Below are 22,124 nucleotides of genomic sequence, written 5' to 3'. Positions count from 1 at the left end.
TGAAACCTGGGATGATTGCACTCAGCCCAGCTGATGCATAATTCACAGGAATCCCCGCTGCAGAGCCTGGCAAGAAAGCACAGGCTGCCGCGGGGAGGTGACCGCACTCTGAACTAGGAACTAGTGAGGGAACTAGGCAGGAGGAGAAGGTACCTTCTCGGGAGAGCACCGTGAAGCTGACCCCAGGGTCGCTGAGCTTCACAAAAGGCAGCAACCCGTCCTCCAACCCCTTCCTGGCCAGCAGGATGTTCTTGGCACACACATTGCCATGCACCAGGTTTTTGTCCTCCTTTAAAAATAAATCAGGAAACAGTGAGAGCTGAGGAGCCCCGACCCTTTAGGTACTCCCAGGTGCTCCGCAGGGTCTGAAGACCAGGCTGGGAAGTTGGCCCCAAGCCAGGAGCAGGGCACCAAACTCCTGGGTCCTCGCCACAGCTCTGGCACGCAGGCACTCGCTTCCTGCCTCTGTCCCCCTCTGCGAAACAGGCGTGGGGGCAGAACAGGAGCAGGCCGAACCGGCCTTTGTGCAGCTCTGCACAGGGCTACGTCCCGCCACCCACAGCCTTTCCAAGCGGCTGCCGAGCGTGGGAGCACTCCTCAGCCGCTGGCCACACTCCTAGCAAGAAAGGGAGGCAGCAGCAGTCCACTCCCGGCTCTCTCCAGCCTCCAGGCCTCACTCGGACCAGGGAGCGCGGTTCATGTGTAACCAGAGGAGTCATGAGGTTTCAGACCGAGCGGTGCACCTTGGCGACGGGGCTGGGCCAGGCCTCGGTTCAAGCCCCAGCTCTGCCAGCGTCCCGCTGGGCAACCTCGGGTGAGTCGCTCCTCTGCTTGGTGCTTCCCAGGGGTGGGGAGGTGCTGGGACACTGCAGCGAGGGAGAGGGTTTGAGGACCTACCCAGATCTATCTGCATTGCTGAAGTGGACACCCAGCTGCATGCTGGCAGATGGTGCTCCCCGGGGACTGGAGCAGGGGCAAAAGGTGCCTAAAGAAGCCCGGGGCTCTCCAGAGCAGCCTCACATGAACGCACCAGGGCGCGCCCCAGGGAAAGAGCCCAGTTCCAAAGCACAGCTTCTCACCAAGTAGCTCAGGGCGCTGGCGAGCTGCTTCGCGACAGTGACCTTCCAGCCGACGGTCACCCGGCCTTTCTCCTTCCGCAGCAAGACATCCAGGGGGCCGTGCTCGACGTACTCCTCCACCATGATATCTGAGAGGCAGAAGAGGCCGTTCCTTACCAGCCCAGCTCTTTGGCACTGGAGGGCAAGGCAGGGCCGCAGGCTGGGGCCCAGCTGAGGACACTCAGGGCAGACGTGCTGGCAAGTTGCACCCTGATCAACTGTTGCTAGGATGAGACCCCCCCCTGCACAGGCCGGATGGGGTGGGGAGGCATTCAGGGAGACTTCTGCCCTCTCAGAGGGTCCCTGAGCCCCTCAGCAGGGGCAAAGGGCCAGGCAGGCTGTTAGGGAGGGACGGTGCAGGGGAGGGCCACGCGCTGGGGAGCCGTTACTCACTCTCGGAGCCCCGCACGCAGACGCCGTGCACGAAGGCCAGGTGGATGTGCGAGACCTGGCTCATGAGGCTGGCCGTCTCGAAGAACGCCTGCAGAGAGAAGCGGGGAAGTCAGGTACAGGCGCGCGGTCCCTGGGACAGCCAGCCACCTTGGGCCAGCTAACCGAAGCGTGGGGAAGAGGCGGTAGCTCAGCAGTTGCAGCCAGCAGGCTTGGGGTGGGGCTTTTGCTAGCAGGACCAATGTGTGGCGATTTCACCCCTCCTCCCGCAGGCTCCTATCCAGATCCAGGGCTGTCTCCCCACATTCAGAGTACCCTCCTCCTCGCCCCACGGTCCCCTGGGCTACGGCACCATCGGGAGGCTCCCAGGCAGGGTCCCGCACACACTGCAGAGCTCCGGCCCTGAGCTGCCAGCAGGCTGGGTTCTGCACCTCCGCGTGCCCGGCACTCCCTTCCGCCATCCCCAGGGCTCTGCTCACCAGGGCGATGTCCCGGTGGCTGGGGTCCAGCACCTTGAGCACCACGTGCATCTCGCGACTGTTGTTGTTCTGCTCGGTGGAGAAGTACTCAGCCTCGTCGTCCCCGCCAGCGCCCCCGCAAACATGCAGCACGCCCTCGTAGATGTTGGTGCGGGTGCCCTGGCCCAGGTGAGCTCTCTGCATGGGAGACAGCAATAAGGGGGTCACTCGGTGCCACAGGGAGAACCCTGCTTGCCCCCAACCATGTCCAGAGGGAGATTGGCCCTAGGCTGAAGGTGCTGCCTTTGCTGAGCCCCCACTCCTGATGGAGTTGCTGGGCCTGGCCCAGCACCTGCTCCCCCGTCCTCCCCATTGCACCAGCTTTCAGCTTCCCTTGCGCATTGATTCTCCTCCAGGACACCGACCCGTCTCCCTGGAGCCTCCCCCCGAGCACTTGTCAGGGAGGCCAACCTGGGTGATCTCATTTTTCCGGATCTGGTGGAAGCTGAGCTGGGTCAGGTTCAGGATCTGCCGGGTGCTGTCCTTCACCTTCCGGGCGATGATCAGATCTGAAATCTCTGTGTGGAGAGGCCCACAGGAAGAGGAGGTCAGAGACCCCATCAGCCTTGACACAAGCCATTTCGGAGACTCTGCTCTGGCTCTCTGCACATGGGAGCTCTGGGCTGGGGCAGAGCCCCAGCTGCTGCCAAAGGCTCCTGGGGAGAATCTCACTCCCCAAGGGCTTGGGACGGGGCTCGTACCTCCCGGCTTCGGCGGGCAGCACCTCCTCACAGCAAAGCTCTCTTCTCCCGACTTGAGCGTGCAGCCTTTGAGAACGTCCATCAGCTCCCGCACGGTGGAGAACTCCCGCTCCCAGCCCTCCAGCACGAAGGAGACGCCTCTCTTTTGGATCCGGAACTGCCTATACGTGGGGGTGGTCTGTGTCCCGGAGCCCTGGGGCAGGGGGAGGAAGGGGAAGAGAGACTGTTGTGACAGGGCAACCCAACGTCCATGGCTCCAGGAACCCCTGCTCAGCACGCTCATGCCCCATTGACGGTCTTACGCCTGAGCACGCGGACCCTGCTGTCACCCACCCATGCCACGAAAACCCATCAGTGGGCAGCAGGGGCCTGCAGCTTCTCCCTAGTCACTTGATGGTTCAGAGTGCCGTGCTCCAGCAGGGTCTGGGGTCAGGCCCCTGCGCTTGGCTAACCAGCATCTCACTACCACGGGCTGCCTAGATTTCATTGCATTCCTTCCAGCTCCTCTCTCCAAGCAGTCAGCCCAGCAGCATCTCTCCCATGTGAGCTGCAGCCAGCTGGCCACACCCCAGGCTCACCAAGGAGACTGCAGCAGGGTTCCGGGCAGTGCTGCCATTTCAGACAGTGGCCGGACAAGGTCTCTGCCTCTCAATTAAGCCTGTCTGCTGCCACTGCCCTACGCCGGCCGTTCCAGCACGCCCAAGACTGGGAAGGAAATTGTTGCTCGGCTCCAGCATTTCCTGCAGTAACTGGGTCGGCTCAGGAGAACGCACTCACTCTTACTGCAAGCGAGCCGCCAGGGCAGCCCCTACGTTCCCGTCCGGATACACGGCACGCCCAGATTCTGCACCAGCTGCAGCCTTCCTCCCAAGGCTCCTTCTGGCACCGGCCGCCCCCAGGCTCCCTGTGTCTGCTGGCATCGTGGCCTGCGTTCCCCAGGGCGATCATGTGGAGGGTTGCGCTAGGGACCTGCCATGCAAGGCTTGGAGGCGCCAGGGAAAGGGAGTGTGCAGGGCACATGCCCAAGCAGCCCTGCGTTCATGGCAGCTGCATGCTGGGACACGCGTGTACTTGAGCGAGACTAATGAGACTTTCAGACAAGATGCCGTCTGCTGTGCCTGTTTGGGCCCCTCGGGGTCCTGGGAAAATCCCTTGGCTCACCCCAGTGTCTTTGCTCTAAGTCTCCCTTTGCCCCACTCTTGTGTTCTGTGTCCATTAGTCGCCACACTTTCCACGCCAGAGGTGGCTGCACATATTTTTGGCATGCCTGGAGCTGCCCGGATCAGACACAGGTTGGCCCAACCCCTCCAAACGCAGGGGGAGCAGTAAAAACCAGCCAGAGCGAGACCAGCTCTGCTGCGTGCCACGCCAACGCGTGGAGTCCACATTCAGCACTGGGTCTGCAGACTGCGCCCAACTGGAGCACATCACTCCCAAACCCCTGTTGCACCCGGAGCCACTGGCTGGCTCCCAGCCCAGACACGGTTCAAGACAAGTGGGTCTCATGAGCAGAAAACTAGGTCTCCGACATGCAGTTGGCAGGGCGTCCCAGGAACGAGACCAAGTCTCTGGGTGGGAGACAGGGCTGGGCCGGGACTGGACTGGAGAACAAACTTCTCCAGGGAACCAAGTGTGACGAAGCGGGACTGTTCTTAATGTTTCCTCTGAATACTGTAGGGGTGCCTCAGTTTCCCCTAGGCAGTTCTTAAGTATCTAGGGGGTAGGATAAGGGTGTATGGCCGTTGCAGAGCCCTAGAGGGCAAGTGTGTGCAGGGGTCTGGACACAGAGAATGGCTGACACCCTGTTTCCTGGCCACTGATGGCCTGGACCCGTCCCCCCTGCAAGGTGAGAGCTAAAGGGTTGGAGAACAAAGGAATCCGGTGACCTCCTGGCCCGGGGAAAGGGACAAAGCCCAGAGGAGGAGGAGGGGCTGGAGAGAGTTTCCGTTTTGGGGCTGGCTGGGGACATGGAGTGAAGGGCAGATGGGGTTGTCTGGCTCACTGCCCCCCAAAATGGACTCAGCTGAGGGGGTTCTGTTCTCTGCACCTACAAGCTCTGTGTTAGGCCATGTTCCTGTCGTCTAATAAACCTTCTGTTTTACTGGCTGGCTGAGAGTCCCGTCTGACTGCGGAGTTGGGGGGCAGGACCCTCTGGCTTCCCCAGGACCCCACCTGGGTGGACTCACTGTGGGAAGTGCACGGAGGGGCAGAGGAGGCTGAATGCTCCGAGGTCAGACCCAGGAAGGTGGAGCCGGGGGAGCTGTGTGTCCTGCAGACAGGCTGCTCCCAGAGAGGAGACTCCCCAGAGTCCTGCCTGGCTTCGTAGGGAGCAGTTCCAGAGCATTGCCCGGGGACGCCGTGACACCAAGGACCATCCCAACCCTCCCCCGACACCACTCCAAGTGCCAGGGCACTGCTCTAACCTGCCTCCTCCCCCCGCCAGCAAACCCTACCGAAACAACACACTCCTCCGCCCGCACAGTCCTCCCTCTGCAGAGGATGAGTGCGCAACCCACACGTGCTGGCAGGAGCTCTGAGCACAGCGCAAGAATGTACAGCCAACGCAGCAGCGGTCACGCGCACGGGGCCTTTGCTCATTCGAGTCCATCTCGGATGGATGTTGCTCACCCCACGCCTGCCTTACCTGGCCAGGGTCCCTCTTCACCACCGACAGGATCAGCCTGTTGAAGTTGAGGACGCTCCAGCGGATGATGTACAGACCATCCTGCTCCTCCCGCTTCAGCTTGGCGAAGACGAACTCCTCCCTGGGGGCGGGAAAGGCGTCAGACAGGCCCAGGCCCTGCAGAGTCCCCAGGTCTCCCGCTCGGCAGCAAGCGCCACTTACTGCATTGGCCCATGGATGCCATTCAGGACGCTCATCACCAGCCGTGGCGGGGCCACCTCATGGCACAGGTAGTGGCTGGAGTCGGCCGTGAGCCTGAAGTAGCCATCCACCAGCGACACCAGGGACAGGGCCGTTTCGTAGGACGGGAGAACCAGCTCCTGGGGGGGTGGGGGGGAGAACAGCCACAGGGTGTCACCATTGGCTGGCTGAGAGGCTACCCAGGCCTCATCCCCCCCCTTCACCGTCCAAGCTCCGCTTTCTGAGCCAGCCAGTGGTTCAAGGATCAAGCCCCGAGCACTCAACACATGGGCGGGAACTCCCCCCCGCTGGGCAGGTCAGGAACAGGAACAGCAACACCTGTGGAATCCTGATGCACTATGGGAAAGCCCCAAGATTCTGGTATTGACCCTCACCCCCTCTGCACACAACCCACAGCTCCCTTAGGTCCCCTCCCCGGCACCCCCCATCCTGGAGATGGGCGGGAGCCAGTAGCTGTTCCTTGGTCTGCCCTCTAATGCCAGCCCCTCCCATCTCCAACGGACTGACCCTGCTGCCAAGGGGCAGGGGGATGGGAAAGGAGAAATACTCCCCCAACTCGCACTGTCTCGGAGCCACAGGTCTCAAGGCATGGGACAGACATTCAGTGGTAACATCCCCCAGTTACCAGGGAATAGACCCATGCAGGATTGACTTGGCCAAGCCCACACAAGGTGGAGCTGGGGATGAAACCAGGATTTCCCTGCTCTAACCACTAGACCCCACACCCCATCCAGAGCTGGGGAGAGAACTCGGGAGTCCTGGCTCCCAGCCCCCCTGCTCTAACCCACTAGCCCCCACGGCAAGAGGAAGATAGTCCCCGCTCCAGAGACCCATCACGCAGGGAGAGCCCTCACCAGGCACTTGTTGTCTTGGCGGTTGATGCTGACTTTGCAGTCCTTGAGGACAATGTGCGTGATCTCCTGGAAGTCACAGAAGCGCACCCACTTGGCCTCGCTCCTCTCCACTGGCTGAGGCAGCCCTTTGGGGTCCAGCTCTTTGGCCCTAGTCTTCCTCCCAAAATAACTCCGGTGGGGGTGGCTTTCTGCACTCTGCGGAAGACAGAAAGCAGGGTCACAGCTCCGGCTTTCCAGGCGGCTGGGCAGTATCCACAGAGCAGGCGAAGCGGTGGCCAGACCTGGCCTGCATTCTCCCACAGCACGAGTACAGGCGAGTGTTCCTCCAGGCTTCACGGCGTCAGCTCCCGCCAGCGAGCATCTAGCCCTTCACCCCGCCACATGCACCTCCCGCCCCACATCAGTTCTGACTCGGCCTGAGCAGGTGCCGTCCCTCGAGGTTTCAGATGCCGCACGCCCCAGGAAGCTGGGCTTGCCCCTTCTTCTTCCAGAGGCAGCCTTTTCAACTCCAGCAGCAGGCACGGCTCGTGCCAGCGCTGAGGCAAGACTGAGCGTGCCATTTCCAGGGCGAACTCTCAGCACTTGCCAGGGCTAGAAACATGCTTTGCAGAGCGGAGCGAGTCCCTGGGGCTAGCAGCACTTGTGTGGCACTGAACACACTGGCCCGATGCCACCCTCCTTCATTGGGCCAGGCTATTCTGTGCCTTCGGAGAGGGGGGGTTTCCCCAGGCGCATACCATTAGCAGCCGCTCCCTGGCTCTTGCCTAGCACTTTTCAGCAGCGGCTCTCTCAGGAGGTCAGAACCATCACCTATGTGAGTGCCTGCACGGTGCGGAAGAGCCTGCCCAGGGACCTGCCAGGGGAGAGGGGTACCCCTCCCCTGGCCCAGACCTGTCACGGCTGGGGCGCTCCTACCCAGGCCCGGACCGAACACTGACCATCACCCTCATTTTACTGATGGGGAAACTGAGGCACAGAGCAGAGCCATGACTCACCCAGCAGGCCAGCAGCAGAGCCAGGAATAGAACCCAGATCTCCTGAGCCCAAGCCCTGGGCTCTATCCACTAGGCCACAGTGCCTTTGAACGAGAGGGGGTCAGCCCTAGCTAGAACAGGGCCAGCACCACCCATTGCGACCCCCAATGCAGAGGGGCCAGTGCTATCTGCATTGTGCCGGGCAGGTTCTTGTAGGAGCCAGCGGCCCCCCATGGCAGGGGAGCCGGATACAAGCCTACCTCAACAGGGACGGTCCGCCACTGAATGCCGTCCGTGCCAGTGACCAAGACTTCGTGGGTGGCGGGCCTGTCCCTGGGAGATGACACACAGCCGCCCTCCAGCTGCGTGTGCCCTCCATTGACATAGAGCAGCACCTTCTCGCCCTCAGAGGCCGTCTCCAAGGAAAGGACCGGGAAGAGCTCGCTCCCGAAGCGGGGGGCCAGGTTCTCCAAGGTGGCCAGGTACTTGTACATGACGTCCTGCTCCGTCAGCTTCCCAGCACTGACCGTGTGCCGCTGGAAGCGCTGCACGAACTTCCTGAAGACGTTCCTCATGCGGAACCTGGTCAGGTAGTTGTTCTGCTGGATCTGCCGGCAGAAGGAGCGCGGGATGCAACCCTTGAAGCTGCGAGAGAGAGAGGGGAAGGTTAGCACAGCAGGGGCATCACACAGGAGGGAGAGCAAATGGCAAATCAGAGCATGCAGAAAGGAAGCTGCAGTCACGCAACGCTGTTCCACCATGAACCCTAGTACCCGTCGCAGTGCGATGCGTCTTAGGCCCTACCGCCCCCTGGATCGCAGGGGGCCTGCTGGATGAGGGCACAGCCTTTGCACTGTCAAGGAGAAGCAGTGCAATGTGAAAGTGTGCTCTGGGGTCAACTCAATTCCAACACCGGCTGCCAGGGCGAGTACCATGATGGGCTCCAGAAACAAGCTCCACGAAAGCCGTGTTATTTTCAGCACTGGCGTGAGGCAAGCTCCACCCCAGAAGAGGCTGCCATTCAGTGGCCACACATCAGCTACACTGCAGGGCCTGGGAAGGAGGTGGACAGCACAGCCCCAATGCCCATCCACCCCGCAAATCACCTGGTTTTTTTGGCCACTTCTTCGAGAGAGACGCCTCGTTTGAGAGCCATGTGAGAGAGGTGAAGGACAGCCATGCCTAAGCTCTCGTTCTTAAACCGGTGGATCTCCTGTTCGCTCTGAAGGTCTTTCAGAGACACAACGTCATTAATGAACTCATATTTCCCCTGCAAAGGGAACCAAAATTTAAAAAAAAAAAAAAAAAAAAGCGTTATACAAAGAGAAAAGACGACGCAAAGCATCCACTCAGATTTAGCTGTCTTCCTTCTCAGCCTCACAGAGGGAGCCCTTTGATCAGCTCCTACGGCCTGTAGCATATTTGGAATATCTTTAAATCAAATGAGGCAAAACCTTAAAGACTCTCTTCTGTGTTGGAAGGGCTGCAGACCCTCCTGCTTCAGGGCAGGCGCCCTGACCTCAAGTTATCAGGGCTCAGGAGGAAATTTCCCTCAGGGGCAGGATATTCCGCACCTTCCTCTGAGGCAGCTGGTGCAGCCCCTGTCGGAGACAGGATACCAGACTAGAGGGACATGGGCCCCTGCTCTGATCCAGCTTGGAGGCCAGGTGGCCTCCTACCACTGAATTCGGAAATGGATGCCCAGCAGATCGGAGCGCCGGCTCGGGTGACGGGGAAGCTGAGAAAACATTGTGCCAGCACACTTGGGAAGCCGCGCCCAAGTCCCCGCTGCGGCAGGTGGCAGATCCTTGTCTGTTCCATTCTGCACAGGTTCTCGTCCTGCACTCGGCACGGTCATAGCCGAGCATCAGCGGCGTCCAGCGAGAAGCGCTGGTGAAAGTGGCCCTCATCCCTCGGGAGTCAAGGGTCTCTATCTAACCCTCTGGGCTGCCGGCCCTTCTCAGAGGCGAACGTCCCAGTCACGGGTTCGCGTAGAGCAGCGCCCCCACCTGCTCAAAGAGATACTCGAAGGACGACTTGTCCAGAAGCGCACCGCCCTGCAGCTTGTCCTCAGGGACATCGCTCTGCCGGGGAACGTTGCGATAAACGGCCGGCTCTTTGTCGCTCATCCCATGCCAGTTCCGGAAGTAGTACCTGTGGGAGACAGACACGGACAAGCCTGTGAGAGGCGGGAAAGGCCACAGCACCACTGAGCCCATCAGGCACCTGCTGGAATCAACGCAGAGCCAGTGGTTCAGCAGCTGCCAGACCCCGGCTACAAAATCCTCCCTCTTCTCCTTCTGGCACTCCTGTCCGAGTCAGTCCCCGCAAAGCTGCCCCGTGCAGCAGGCAGGAGCCTGGTCTCCACAGCAGCAGCAGCATGGAAAGCCACAGCTGTGAGGCTCAGCTCTGACGGTCATGCAGCCAGCTTTTCACTAGTGCATCTCCAAGGGAGGCCAGTATCATTACTACCGTTTACAACTGGGGAAACTGAGGCACATAAAGGTGGAGTGACTTGCCCAAGGTCACCCAGCAGGTCAGTGGCAGAGCTGGGAATAGAACCCAGGTCTCCTGGGTCCCAGTCCAGTGCTCTCTCCACTAAACCACACTGCCATCCCTCTGGGACTGGCAATACAGCCAAGCAGACCTACACCCTGCTAGAGTTAAGGGCCAGGTCTCCTGGGTCCCAGTCCAGTGCTCTCTCCACTAAACCACACTGCCATCCCTCTGGGACTGGCAATACAGCCAAGCAGACCTACACCCTGCTAGAGTTAAGGGCCAGCTCCACAGCTGGTACAAACTAGTACAGTTTCAGGGGTTTATACCAGCAAGGACCTGACCCCACCAGCCTCCCCACTGCTGCAGGGAGAGCGTAGAAAGGAACACGGACCCTCCAGGCGCAGCTTGGCGCAGCCTAGCCAGGCAAGTGCTTTCCTGGTCGGGGCTGAGGTCTCCACCCCTTGCACTGGTACCCCACAGCTGCTGCCCGAGCCGCGGCACACTACCGGCCGCTCCGTACAGATGAACGAGGGCTGGGGCTTGGCCAGAGAAACGCCTGCCCATGCTCCAGCGAGGAAGGGCACGAGCCAGCGCTCGCCCAAGGTGCCGGCGGTTTAAATCTGGCAGACAGCACCCATGCCAATGCAGTGAGCTGGGGACCAAAAGCCTCTATTACAGCAGAGATTCAGCCGGAGCAACAGCAGGGCGAGCGTCCCGGGACGTTTTCCCCAATTCTGCCAGCAAGGCCCCACCGGAGGAGTTCAGACCTCAAGGCCCATTCAGCAGGGACAAGACAGACTCGGGCTGCAAGCGAGGGGGGCAGTGTTGCACTGGCCACGGGGACCAAGACCCCATCCAGGCCACTGAACAGGAATGGCTCTCCGCACATCACAGCCCTGCACCCTCTTTGCCCATCACCCCGATCCAGGGACCCTCCCACACACATCTCCAGCTTGTGTTTCCAGGGGCCAGGTCTTATGGCCAGGGAAACGCGCCAGACTACACACCCCTCTGGGGTGCAGCTGGCTTCTTCCAAAGGAATGCAGTTCACCTGCCTTGTGCTCACTTGGCTGAGAGTGCCCTCTTCTTTCAGTGCCCAGCTCCACATTCACCCAACTCAAATTGTTCTCAGGGCGCAGAGAGGAGACGGGGTTACAAAGGCTCCTGGGATCAGAGGTCTCAGCCAGAGCAGAGATACCTCAGAGCAAAGGACTTTTGGGTTCTACGCCCAGTGCTGCCACTGACTCAGTCACCTTGGGGCAGGCTATGCTGCTCCTCTGGGCCTCAGTTTCCCTGCCTATAAAGTGGCAAGAACATGGCTCTCCATCGAGCACTTCAAAACAAGAGTGCTTCCCCAGGGCAAGCCTGCTCCAGTGGGCACTGCAGCACCAGAGCAGCTGAGGACAGGAGTCACTTATGTGCAGCGCAAGTGGTCCCCGAGCCCGTCAAGCAGAAATCAACACAGGGATGCTCAGCAGCAAGACTTGTACGGACAGCAAGGCTCCTGAGCCGTTAAACAGCAACGGATTCAAACGACGACCAGTGCGGCAAGCAAGCTACCGTCACAGGCCCTAAGCCTGCCAAAGGCCTCTCCGGACACAGGTGTGGGTAGAATCAGGGGCTCCTCGAAGCACAGAGTGCACCGTCTCACATGGACTGTCCAGCATCTCACACAGCAAAGCTCTGATCCAAGCTGGATGAGTTAGGAGAGGGAAGCTTGCAGCACGGCCGCTTGCATCCCAGAGGCCCCTCATGCTGGCTGCTGAAGACACAGCAACAGTGCCTGCCCAGAATGCTCACGGTCTGAAAGGCAAGAGGCGGCGGCCGGGGAGGGAGGAGGTAACAGCAACAAAGGCACATTGTACAAAGACTGGCAGGCCACACAACTGGTAGCCAGAGCACTGTCAGCTCACCAGCTGTCTTGCGTCTGCACTGTGGCTAGAGGCCTCTAGTCTCCCTGCTCGGCACCTCTCCCCAGCACCCTGCTCCGCTATTAAAGACCACCTCTGACGTATTGCTCTTTGGACTGTATCCAGAGGGGCTAGCCCGGAGCAGGACCCTGCTGCGCTGGGCCCCTTACACCCATATGGGAGAGTCGCTATGGAAATGGGGCAGAGGCACAAACTGCAGCCAAAGCGAGTTTGTTGTTTCCACTGCCCGCGTCCTCCCCAGAACCCTCAAAGCCACAGCTCAGTCTGCGGTAGCGAGCACGAAGGTATTCTGACGCTCACACACACGGAGACGCAATTTCCTGCAGCCGCGCTCCACCGTGGATGGCTTAGCCACCCATCCGGACTGAGGACAGAGTAGCAACAGAGCTGCACCTAGCTGAGCCTCGGAGGGGAAGGAAACAGAGCGCGGCTGCCGGGAGATCGTAGCATCCAACACGAGCCATTTGTAATCTCGGGGCTGGATGGGGCCGTTGCATCAGGCTGTCCGTTGTCAATGTGACCTATGCTCTGTCCAACCCAAGGGCTCAGCTGCCAGAAACCTATGCTCTATCTGCACTCAGACTGCATGTGTCCTCACCTTTGGTACAGAGACTGTGGCCTATAGCGATGTTGTTTAGAGCAACAAAAAAACTACATATCCCAGCATGCTTTGCCCACCTTGAGCTGAGCAGCTAAGCATGCTGGGATATGTGGTCTGCGCTGAAGAGGAGGTTGGCAACAGGCTGCTTCTTAGAAGCCCAAGATCCACACTCCAGTACCATGGCAATGCACACGGCCAAAGCCCTCCCACACAGACCCTTTGGCCACTGCTGATTTACAGGCCGGCAGCGCAGTGCCAGTCAGATGGTCTCTGACTGGTCAGCACAGTCCTCGGCACCTGCATACCGGACAGTGACATCCGAGAGGCCTACAAGCAAACATTCCACCTTCTAATGAGCAGCGCACTGGTGCCAAGGAGGAAAGTTGCCAGAGGGGAGCTTCACAGGACCTAATAAAATCCCAGACCTGTAATCACTGGTCACTTTTGCCTTTATTAGGACTCAGACGCTATAAAAATGAGCCTGAAAGCCCTGCTGATCCGATGGTGACCGCATTCTAGGAGGATATGCTGGGTCACGCAGCCAGATTCCCACGATATGTAAGAGCCTCACCGAGAGGATATCAATAAGCAGAGCCCACACACTACTCTCTTCATACCTGGAGACCTAGATCAACACGCTGCCCCCCAGTCACAGGTAGAATGAGTTCAGTGGGTCTTAGCCTATTTCCCTTTGGGCCTTTGTCCACGTCGCCAGCACCACGTAATAACGTGACTGGTAGATTCTGCTCAGGAGAAGCCCAAGTCTGGAAGAGCAGAAGCAGAGCTGACTGTGGGGAGCACAGACTTGAACAGCAGGGGATGTGGGTTGGGATTGAGGGGCACAAAGAACCTTGTGAACAGATTTCCACTGCACCGTCCAGCTCTCAGCCATGCAGTCAGCCCAAGTGAGACCCAGAAAGGCGTGCACAGCCTCTCACCTCCCCAGAGATGCTGCCCGGTCGCTATTTGACCTGACGCCAACCTTCATCCAGGTTTCTTAATTGCTTCTGTTGCCTCCCTTCCCAGGTAACCAGGCAAACCACCAAGGGATGCCTCTCCTTAGCATGAGCGTTCCTATTCAAATGCCTGGCACATTACCCCATAGCATCTGGCTAAGGGGCCCCTCACCCCTGAACTGCAGCTGGCAAAAGCAGAGAGTGTGTGGGGAGCCACCTGTGACCCCCCAGGGAGCAATTCTCACCTCATGCGGAAGAACAGATTCAGGTTGGTGTCTTTGCTGATTTCAAACACATGGTTGGGAGGGAGCCAGACTCTGGTCTGCACATCACAGAGCGCGAAGAGGCTGTAGCAGAGCGGCGTGATCCCTGCAGGAGACAAGAGAATTCCTGTGTGATGGCAGGGGCTCATTTCCCCTCTGCCCCTGCTTTAAACTGCATGGTTTTATAGCTGCTGCAAAGCTGCTTCTCTCATTGTCTTGACCTGAAAGCTGTTCCCAGTTCTCTCCTCCCCATTACAGGATTTTACTGGTAACAGACTCCTTCACTGAGTGCCAACAGCAGGCATAGTGCCTGATGCTCTGAGACTCAAGATCTAGGCCCAAGTCCCACAGTGCGAGCACGGAATTAGCTTTTTCTGAGCCATGCAGACATCACGCGACAGCTCATGAATTTAAAGGTACTTATTAAAACTAGCCTGCTTTTAACAATAATCCTCATAGCTCGCTTTTAAATAGCACTTCGGCCGCAGATCTCTAAGGGCTTTACAAAGCAGGTCAGTATCATTAACTCTGTTTTGCAGATGGGGAAACAAACACACGGAGGGACAGTGACTTGCCCAAGGTCACCCAGCAGCAGGTCAGTGGTGGAACCAAGATTAGAATCCAGGTCTCCTGAGTCCCAGTCCAGTGCTCTCTGCATCAGGCCACACTGCATCCTCCAGAGACATCGTCACACCCCAGGCTGGTTGCTTACAGGCAGCCAGTTGGCCTGACAAGCCTCTCAGCAGTGTGACGGGTTTTGTGGGGTTGGGATTTTTTTAAACTTCACCAAGCAGAAAACACCACGATGGTTTGTCAGCTGGCCTCATGCAGGAGGAAAGGGGGTTTGCAGCAAACCCGGTGTTAACAGGCACTTCAGCCGCTCCCTCCTCCTCCCAGTGGACAGGGAAATACCCCTGCACAGACAGTCAGGGCAGCCCTGGCAGCTCGGCTCTGACGGGGCCTAAGAACCAGGCCCCGATGACATCTACAGCTCCTGTGGCTCACCAGGGAAAGTCCCCGGAGAGCGGCAGACCATTTATCGTGCGAGGATGCCAACAAGTCAGAGGCCATGTCACCACACTCGAGCTAGTCATGCTCCGTACCTCAGCCTTCCAGTAAAGCCCGACAGCCAGAGCACAGGGGAAGAGGGAGATTCATCCCAATGCCTAGGAATGCCAGAGACACAGGAGGCTAGAGCCCATGGTCCTGATTAGTAAGAGCTACAGCTCTAATGGACACAGAGCTTCTATGGGCAACGTGAACTCTCAACACATAGCCAGGGGGACTCGGTGGTGACAGGGGAAGGTAGGAATTAGAGCCTTTTGCCTCTGGTCAGGGACTGGCTGGCTCAGAGCGGGGAGGTGGTCAGGGGATGGAGTAACAGCCCTTTCAGCTCCACAGCACCAGCCCATGGCTGGTATCGTCCTAATGACGTGATTCATAATCCCCAGTGGACAGAGCAACATCATCGCAGACAGCACTGGCCAGCGAGAGCTCTGGGTGACACAGAACAAGGTTCCTTGCATACGCAGTGGGCACATGCAGAGGGTGCCAGGGCCGGGCTGGCCCTGCGGCTGCCTTCATAGACAGGGCAGAGGGTGGCTTGCAGAGTGGCTGCACACTAGCAACCCGGGGTCACACGAGTTCACAGTTCTTGGCATCTTAGGAGGACACTGGCCCCAACCGCCCCTTGAAGCTAAAGGAAAGGACCAGCTTTGGATCGTACCCCACGGGGCAGCAACAGACAGGGCGGGCAGGAAGAAAACGTTATAACGACACTGGCTCTGCCGTAACACCTGCGCTGCTCGCTGGCCCAGCGGGCTACCAGCATCATAGGGCAGCAGAGGAATCCTTTGTCTTTGAGTCTGAAGCGAGGGATCAGCCCACACGACCTCTCACCCCAATGCAGCGCTGGGCAGTGACCCTCCCTGGCAGGCCCAGCAGCGTTAAGCCCAAGCGATTGCTCAGAGCCCTGTCTTTGGGGCAGGGGCAGGCTCACGTAGGCTTGTCTGGAGAGGCGGTAGCCCAGGGACACTCCAGGCTGCCAGCGCTCACCGATTTTCTGGGCAATGTTGATGCAGATCTCCTCTGCGCTCAGCACCCCCTGCGTGTAGGTCTGGCACCGCTCCTCCTCCTCGCCATTCCAGTGCAGGTACACCTTCAGGCCCCCGCCCACCGAGAAGCAGCAGCCCTCCACGTCTGACTCACTGTGCTTCACCGCACACTGGCACAGAGACATCTCGCCGATGCCTGAGAGGAGAGAGGGAAGCGTTTGTAAGAAAAGGGTGGGGCGATCTCTGGTAGGACTCAGGGCAGTGTTGCAAGTGTCTCTGGGCGTGACGGCATCAAAGGAACGCTGCTGCTCCGGCTCACTGGTGAGACGTGTGGCTGCGGGTGCTTGTGTCCCAGATTCCTTCTGGGTCCAGTCAGGGACCAGCCAGCTGGAAGAAGCCTGCCATGGCTGCATTCAGTAGGGGAGGGCCCCAGAAAGGCAGCAAGTCCAGCAGGGAGAAGAAAGAAGAACTAGCCGTCCAGTGAGGAGTGAAGCTTCAATGCAGAACCACAAATGCCCTGGGCCAGCTCCCAACATTTGCCTCTGAGTGATGGGGTCCCTACGACACCCCCTCCCCCAGGGTGGAGGAACACCAGCCCCACAAAGCACAGTCACCCTCCCTTAAGCCTTACAACAACAGGGACATACTCTGGCCCTCACTCCACCACCCAATTACTCTGCAATAGCTGAGCTTGCCGCACCCCACCTAAACGACTGGGGGAAGCAAGGGGTCAGCGCCCGGAACCCTGAAAGCAAAGATGTCCTCCCCCTGCTCCCCACCTGCCCCTCACTCTCTGGTGGGGCTCTCTCTCATGGGTGATGAGACAGTGGGCCAGGCTCCACCGCTCTGCTCACACAACAAAGGATCCATCAGCCTTGCAGGTAGGGCCCCCCACAACCCCAGCAGACAAAACACAGCTGGATCCAAGTCTAACAGCACTTTGCCCAGCAGAACACACACGTGACCCAGCGTAAGATACAGACCAAAGACATTTCTCGACTGAGCCAAGAGAGGGAAGGACTTAGATAAGGGGGTGCAGCAAGTCAGTGACAGAAATGGGAACAGAACCCAGGAATCCTGGCTCCCAGCCCTCCCCCGCATTCTAACCCACTAGATCCCAGTCCCCTCCCAGAGTTGGGGAGAACCCAGGAGTCCCAACTCCCTTCTCTCCTGTTCTAATCACAAGCAACACTCTAAGCCAGGGCCCAGTTCTGCCCACAGTTACATGGGTGCTTCCCCCTAGAGAAGCCAGTGGGAGCTGTGCCTTTGTAACAAGGCAGGCCTTGGCCTCGATACCCGGCCAAACATGCAGCCAGGTGCCTTTTGCTGACTAAAGACAGATCTTAGCATACAGCTATTGTCTTCCTCTGCCAGCTCTAGACACATCGTTCAGTGGGGAACTCCCACATAGGAAAGGCAGTATCCTACCATTCCCCGGTATTCATTCCCCACCAGAGCCAACGCCACAGGGCCGGAGGGGACAAAGGAGGTCCTGCCTACCATGCAGCCCGTAAGCAGACTGAAGAACTGCAGAGATAAAAATCCTGCTCCCCGGAGACACAACGGATCACACAGACGCCCAGTGCAACAGCAGCTTGCCGCAAGATTTATGGGGCTCGTCTCCAGAGTAACTCAGGAGGGGGAGAAAGGCGAACCTCTTGGGTCTGTAGTTTTGCATCTCTGGCAGGCGATACCACAATGAGCATTAAGCACGTGCGACCACAGAACAGGATATAAGCACCGGGCTCGCTTTGACCTCAGACACGCCTGGGGAGCTCAGAAAAACGGGCTAATCCCAGTGACAACAGAGACTGCATATGCCATGCTGCCATGGAGCCACAATAGGGCCTGGATGTGCAGAAACTAGACATCCGCACGCACACGCCCAGTGCTGGAGATGGGAGCAGACAGAGCCACACAGTAAAACACACCCCCCCATTCCAGAGTGGATTAAGCCACTCCAGAAGGCCAAACAGCCCCACGCAGTACTGGTTCCCAGGATAAAGCCTGGCTGATCCTTTTCTGTTTGGGGAAGGAGGCGGCTGTCAGCAAAACAGCTGAAGAAAATGCAGCTGTTTAGGTTTTTAAGCAAATACACCAGAGACCTTACTAGGTGTCTGCTGCCTGTGAGTGCTCTGTGCATTTCAGTGGCTTGCCACAGGAGCTAGATTGTGGGGGGAGGGTGGGTGTTGTGCTCGAGTGAGTAGGCTTATCTCAAGCCACCACTCACTCCTGGGGGAGCTCATCAGATATGTCCATCCCCCTCATTCCCTGCATGCTACTGCATGGCTGGTTACTCCAGGGAGCAGGAAGGTTAAATTATTGCCAGGTCATGTTCCTCCTATTGACTCAGCAGAGGAACGCTGCACAGCATAGACCAGTGTCACTTTCTGGAGCGTGGGCTGCCGGGTTTGATTTACTCTTGCTGGGGAAGAGGAAAGGGGGAGAAGAGAGGATAAAACGACAGTGAGAAGCAGTTTTCTAGGGATTCCTCATCCATACCCGGTTCCAGACAGGGGACCTAGTGGAGGAAAGACGGGTTCCTTTGGGTTCTGTCCTGCTGCTCAGAGGACAAAGCCTCTCAAACCTCAGTGCTTAACAGGATCCCTCAGACACATCCTCACGCTAAACCTTGGCACAGTTCCCCACCCCTGCCAATGACCAGAATGGAATCCAAAACAGACAGCTCTTCCTCCTCTCAAAAAGCCTTGCTTCCTCATTTCTATAAACCAGGCAACGTGAAGATTTGCTTCCCCCGTGTTGGCTTTGCCCCTGCATTCAGTTGGTGGGAGGGCTCAATGCCTCCAACTCTAAGGAGCTGCAGACACTCGGCACCAGCACCCCATGCTCCCACAGAAGCCAACAGGGCATGTGCACTGCACCTTTGGAAAATCAGAACCTTTATCAGCCCTGCAGGCAGGCTACCCGCTGGCAGCAACGGAGATGGTGGTTTTCAGCAGTCCATTATTCTGGGGAAGAGCTCAAAGGGTTTTTCCAGCTTTCAAGTTGCAACGTCAACAGTTTGACAAAGCAAAACACAGGAAAAACGTTGACAATTACAGGAGTCTGGGGTTTATTTCGTATTCATTAAGTTCCATAACAGTATGGAGGCACAGGAACTGGGGAAACCCAAACTGGTCTGCAAAGTTGCGGGTTCTTGATTTAAGGACCCTGGGGGTGTCCCAGGGTTGTGACCACACTGCCCCTCCCATATTGCTAAATAGAAGTGTGGAGGGGTCTCAGAATGGAAGCTATTGACAGCCACTGCCCTAAATGTTTTCCTTTGGCTTCCCCCATTTTCACCGGTGGCCTCTCTCCTGTCCCTTGTAACAGGGACAAGTGCTCCAAAATATTTGCTGTTCCTGGAGAGCAGGAATCCTGTTGATTCAGGCCTCCGGACCTTAGGGCAAGAGCGAAGCTGGCAAGATGTCAGAAACACACATCGTCAATGTCTGTGGTTTATTTTCACCCACATGAAGGCCTGGGGACCTGTCACCAGAGAAAGCCCCTAGAGCAGACAGGCAAAACTGCTGTTCACCACACTTTGCAATGTGGTGAGTCCCCCCCTGCTTGCAACTGGAGTACAGCTGCACGTCTGCAAATCATGGCCTACGGCGGCTTTGTCCATCTACGCTAGAGATCTGCAGTGGTAAATCTACACCAATGGCTGCAACTGGGCATGTCTCCAGTGCAGACAGATCCTAAGCAACCATAAACTCAAGGCTCAGGGGAGAAGAACTGGACACCAACTAAAGAGCAGATCACCAAAGCCAAAGCGGAGGCACTTCCCTTCTTCATAGCAGCACCCCTTCAGGAACCTAGACTTTGTCTACACACACAAATTGCGCTGGTTTACCTTAAACTGTTTTTGAAACCAATTTAGTTAAGCCAGTGCCTACCAGTGTGGACATTCTTATTTTGGTTTAAGAGTGGCTCATCTGGGCTTGAGTTAAACAGATTCCTGATGGACTTAAGATAAATCAAAATGAGCCCAGCTTAAACCAACAGATCAGTGTCCATTCAGCCTTTTGCACCGATTTAATCAATTGGTTAAAACCAGTTGAAGTCAAACAAATGCAGTTGGGGCAGGCAGGCGAGCCTCTATTCACCAAACCTTCACTCTGGCTTCGACCTAACCACCCCTAAGAGATCACCTCTGCAGCACCACCCTGCCAAAGGAGGGCCAAAGCCTCACCTGGTGTAAACAGACACAGCCGCTCCACTGTCTTCAGTGAAGCTAGGCCCACTGACACCCGCTGAGGTTCCGGCCCCCAGCGCTTACACTTTAATCTTTATATTAATACACTTGGAACCTCCTGGACATACAATTGCCTACACCGAATAACCACAAAGTCCCTTTGTCTCTTCCTGGCGTAGGTTACAAGAGCCCATGGCTGGAAGTTGAAACTACATAGATTTAGACTGGAAACAAGGGGCAAAGTTTTAACCACGGAGGTCATTAGCCATGGGAACAACTTACTAAGGCCTGGGATGGGTTCTCCATCATGGGCAATTTTAAAATCAACATTGGATTTTGCTCTAGTTCAACCGAGGAATTAATCTGGGGAAGTAACATGGCCCATGTTCTGCAGGAGGTTAGACCAGAGAGCGGGAATGGTCCCTTCCAGGCTTTGAACCGGTGAATCTGGTCTACTTTGCTCTTGCCTGTCAAGTCAGCTCAATAGATTCTCACCCCAGAAGGGGCCATTGGGACCAGCTAGTCTCACCTGAGTCTACCCTGGAGACTATCTACTCCCTGAGGCAAGGACCTACTACAAGGCCTAGAGGATCAGCCTTCTGTACTCTCCCTTGCCTTGGAAATTAGAGGAGCCCCCCCAAAGGTTAAGCCCACAAGGGCTTCAGGGCAAGGAACCGTTTGAAACTGCTGCTCATGTTCTCTGCTCGGCTAAGGAAAGAATAAAAACAGATCCAAGATGAGCCACATGCTCCCACAAGCCAAGAGCTTCACCCGGGAAAAATTAAAGGGAAGACGCACACCAGCCGGGATATCAAGAAAATCCTGCACCTCCAGGAAGGGTGGAGCGGGGGGCCCACGGTCAGACAGAGAGCACCCCAACTCAAAGAAGTCCATGGGAAAGGTGGCGTCAGAGGGCATGCTGGCAGCGCCCTGGCCCCTGGGAGGGCAGCTGTTTTGCATTCAACAAGCAAGTCAGCTGTCGGAGGTTCACACTTCTTGTGCCCCTCCCCACTAGCACAGGAGGGGAGCTGGCATCTTCCCGCAACTGACACCCCACTGCCCCCACAACACCCCATTTCTGCTGCAGCCAGCCTGACTCCTCCTCATGCCGGACACCCCTTCTCCCAGCTTCTGCGCCGCAGCCTCCTGGCCCCTCTCCCGTCCCAGAGCAGCGGACAGCCTCGCCAGGGCCAGAGGGGTTAGACTTGACAGAGGAAGGAGATAGACGAGGCGTTCCCATCTCCATGACTCCCCCACTCTTTCCAGCAGCAGAGCCACCTACGCCCGCTTTCCCCCACTCCCTGACACCCCTCATCCACCTCCTGGCCCCCCCCGTACCCCTCCCGATCAGCCCTTCCTCTCTGACCCCTCATCCACCTCCTGGCATCCCCCCCCCCGCTTCCCGCCACCCCAGTCCTCCCACAGATCCCTGCCATCCCCATACCCTCCCCCTTCCCTACAGACAGCCCCTCTTCCCAGGGCCAGCCCCCTCCTGCCCCCCCCACCCACCCACCCACTGCCCCCCCCACCCACCCACCGCCCGTTACCCACCTCCCCACAGCCCATCCTCCCTCTTCCCAGGGCCAGCCAGCCCCCCCCACTCCCTACCCACCTCCCATGCCCCCCCCCCAACTTCCCTACAGACAGCCCCTCTTCCCAGGCCCAGCCCCCTCCTGCCCCCGCCCAGCCCCCTACCCCACCCCTCTTCCCAGGGCCAGCCCCCTCCTGCCCATACCCCCTGCCCCCACCCCACCCCTCCCCTCTTCCCAGGGCCAGCCAGCCCCCCCCACTCCCTACCCACCTCCCATGCCCCCCCCAACTTCCCTACAGACAGCCCCTCTTCCCAGGCCCAGCCCCCTCCTGCCCCCGCCCAGCCCCCTACCCCACCCCTCTTCCCAGGGCCAGCCCCCTCCTGCCCATACCCCCTGCCCCCACCCCACCCCTCCCCTCTTCCCAGGGCCAGCCAGCCCCCCCCACTCCCTACCCACCTCCCATGCCCCCCCCAACTTCCCTACAGACAGCCCCTCTTCCCAGGCCCAGCCCCCTCCTGCCCCCGCCCAGCCCCCTACCCCACCCCTCTTCCCAGGGCCAGCCCCCTCCTGCCCATACCCCCTGCCCCCACCCCACCCCTCCCCTCTTCCCAGGGCCAGCCAGCCCCCCCCACTCCCTACCCACCTCCCATG

At 58.4% G+C, this 22,124-nt stretch overlaps 1 protein-coding gene across 3 annotated transcripts in view; it reads right to left on the bottom strand.

Moving 5' to 3' along the window:
* TYK2 (tyrosine kinase 2) overlaps nucleotides 1-22,124 on the bottom strand; it is a 64,322-nt gene that overhangs the window by 9,678 nt on the left and 32,520 nt on the right. For all 3 annotated transcript variants that reach the window (XM_073318215.1, XM_073318214.1, XM_073318216.1), the window contains exons 2-15: nucleotides 15,745-15,939; nucleotides 13,672-13,795; nucleotides 9,449-9,593; nucleotides 8,546-8,709; nucleotides 7,700-8,084; nucleotides 6,466-6,660; nucleotides 5,573-5,730; nucleotides 5,372-5,492; nucleotides 2,728-2,920; nucleotides 2,438-2,544; nucleotides 1,988-2,164; nucleotides 1,512-1,599; nucleotides 1,080-1,207; nucleotides 154-289 (exon numbers count right to left, since the gene is read on the bottom strand). In XM_073318215.1, coding sequence (XP_073174316.1) covers nucleotides 154-289; nucleotides 1,080-1,207; nucleotides 1,512-1,599; nucleotides 1,988-2,164; nucleotides 2,438-2,544; nucleotides 2,728-2,920; nucleotides 5,372-5,492; nucleotides 5,573-5,730; nucleotides 6,466-6,660; nucleotides 7,700-8,084; nucleotides 8,546-8,709; nucleotides 9,449-9,593; nucleotides 13,672-13,795; nucleotides 15,745-15,928 — 2,305 coding nt within the window. In that variant the 5' untranslated portion in view covers nucleotides 15,929-15,939. The remainder of the gene's footprint in view (nucleotides 1-153; nucleotides 290-1,079; nucleotides 1,208-1,511; nucleotides 1,600-1,987; nucleotides 2,165-2,437; nucleotides 2,545-2,727; nucleotides 2,921-5,371; nucleotides 5,493-5,572; nucleotides 5,731-6,465; nucleotides 6,661-7,699; nucleotides 8,085-8,545; nucleotides 8,710-9,448; nucleotides 9,594-13,671; nucleotides 13,796-15,744; nucleotides 15,940-22,124) is intronic.

This window comes from Lepidochelys kempii, chromosome 20 (genome assembly GCF_965140265.1).
Source record: "Lepidochelys kempii isolate rLepKem1 chromosome 20, rLepKem1.hap2, whole genome shotgun sequence".
NCBI lineage: Eukaryota > Metazoa > Chordata > Testudines > Cheloniidae > Lepidochelys > Lepidochelys kempii.
This window is presented reverse-complemented; position numbering and strand designations above follow the sequence as displayed.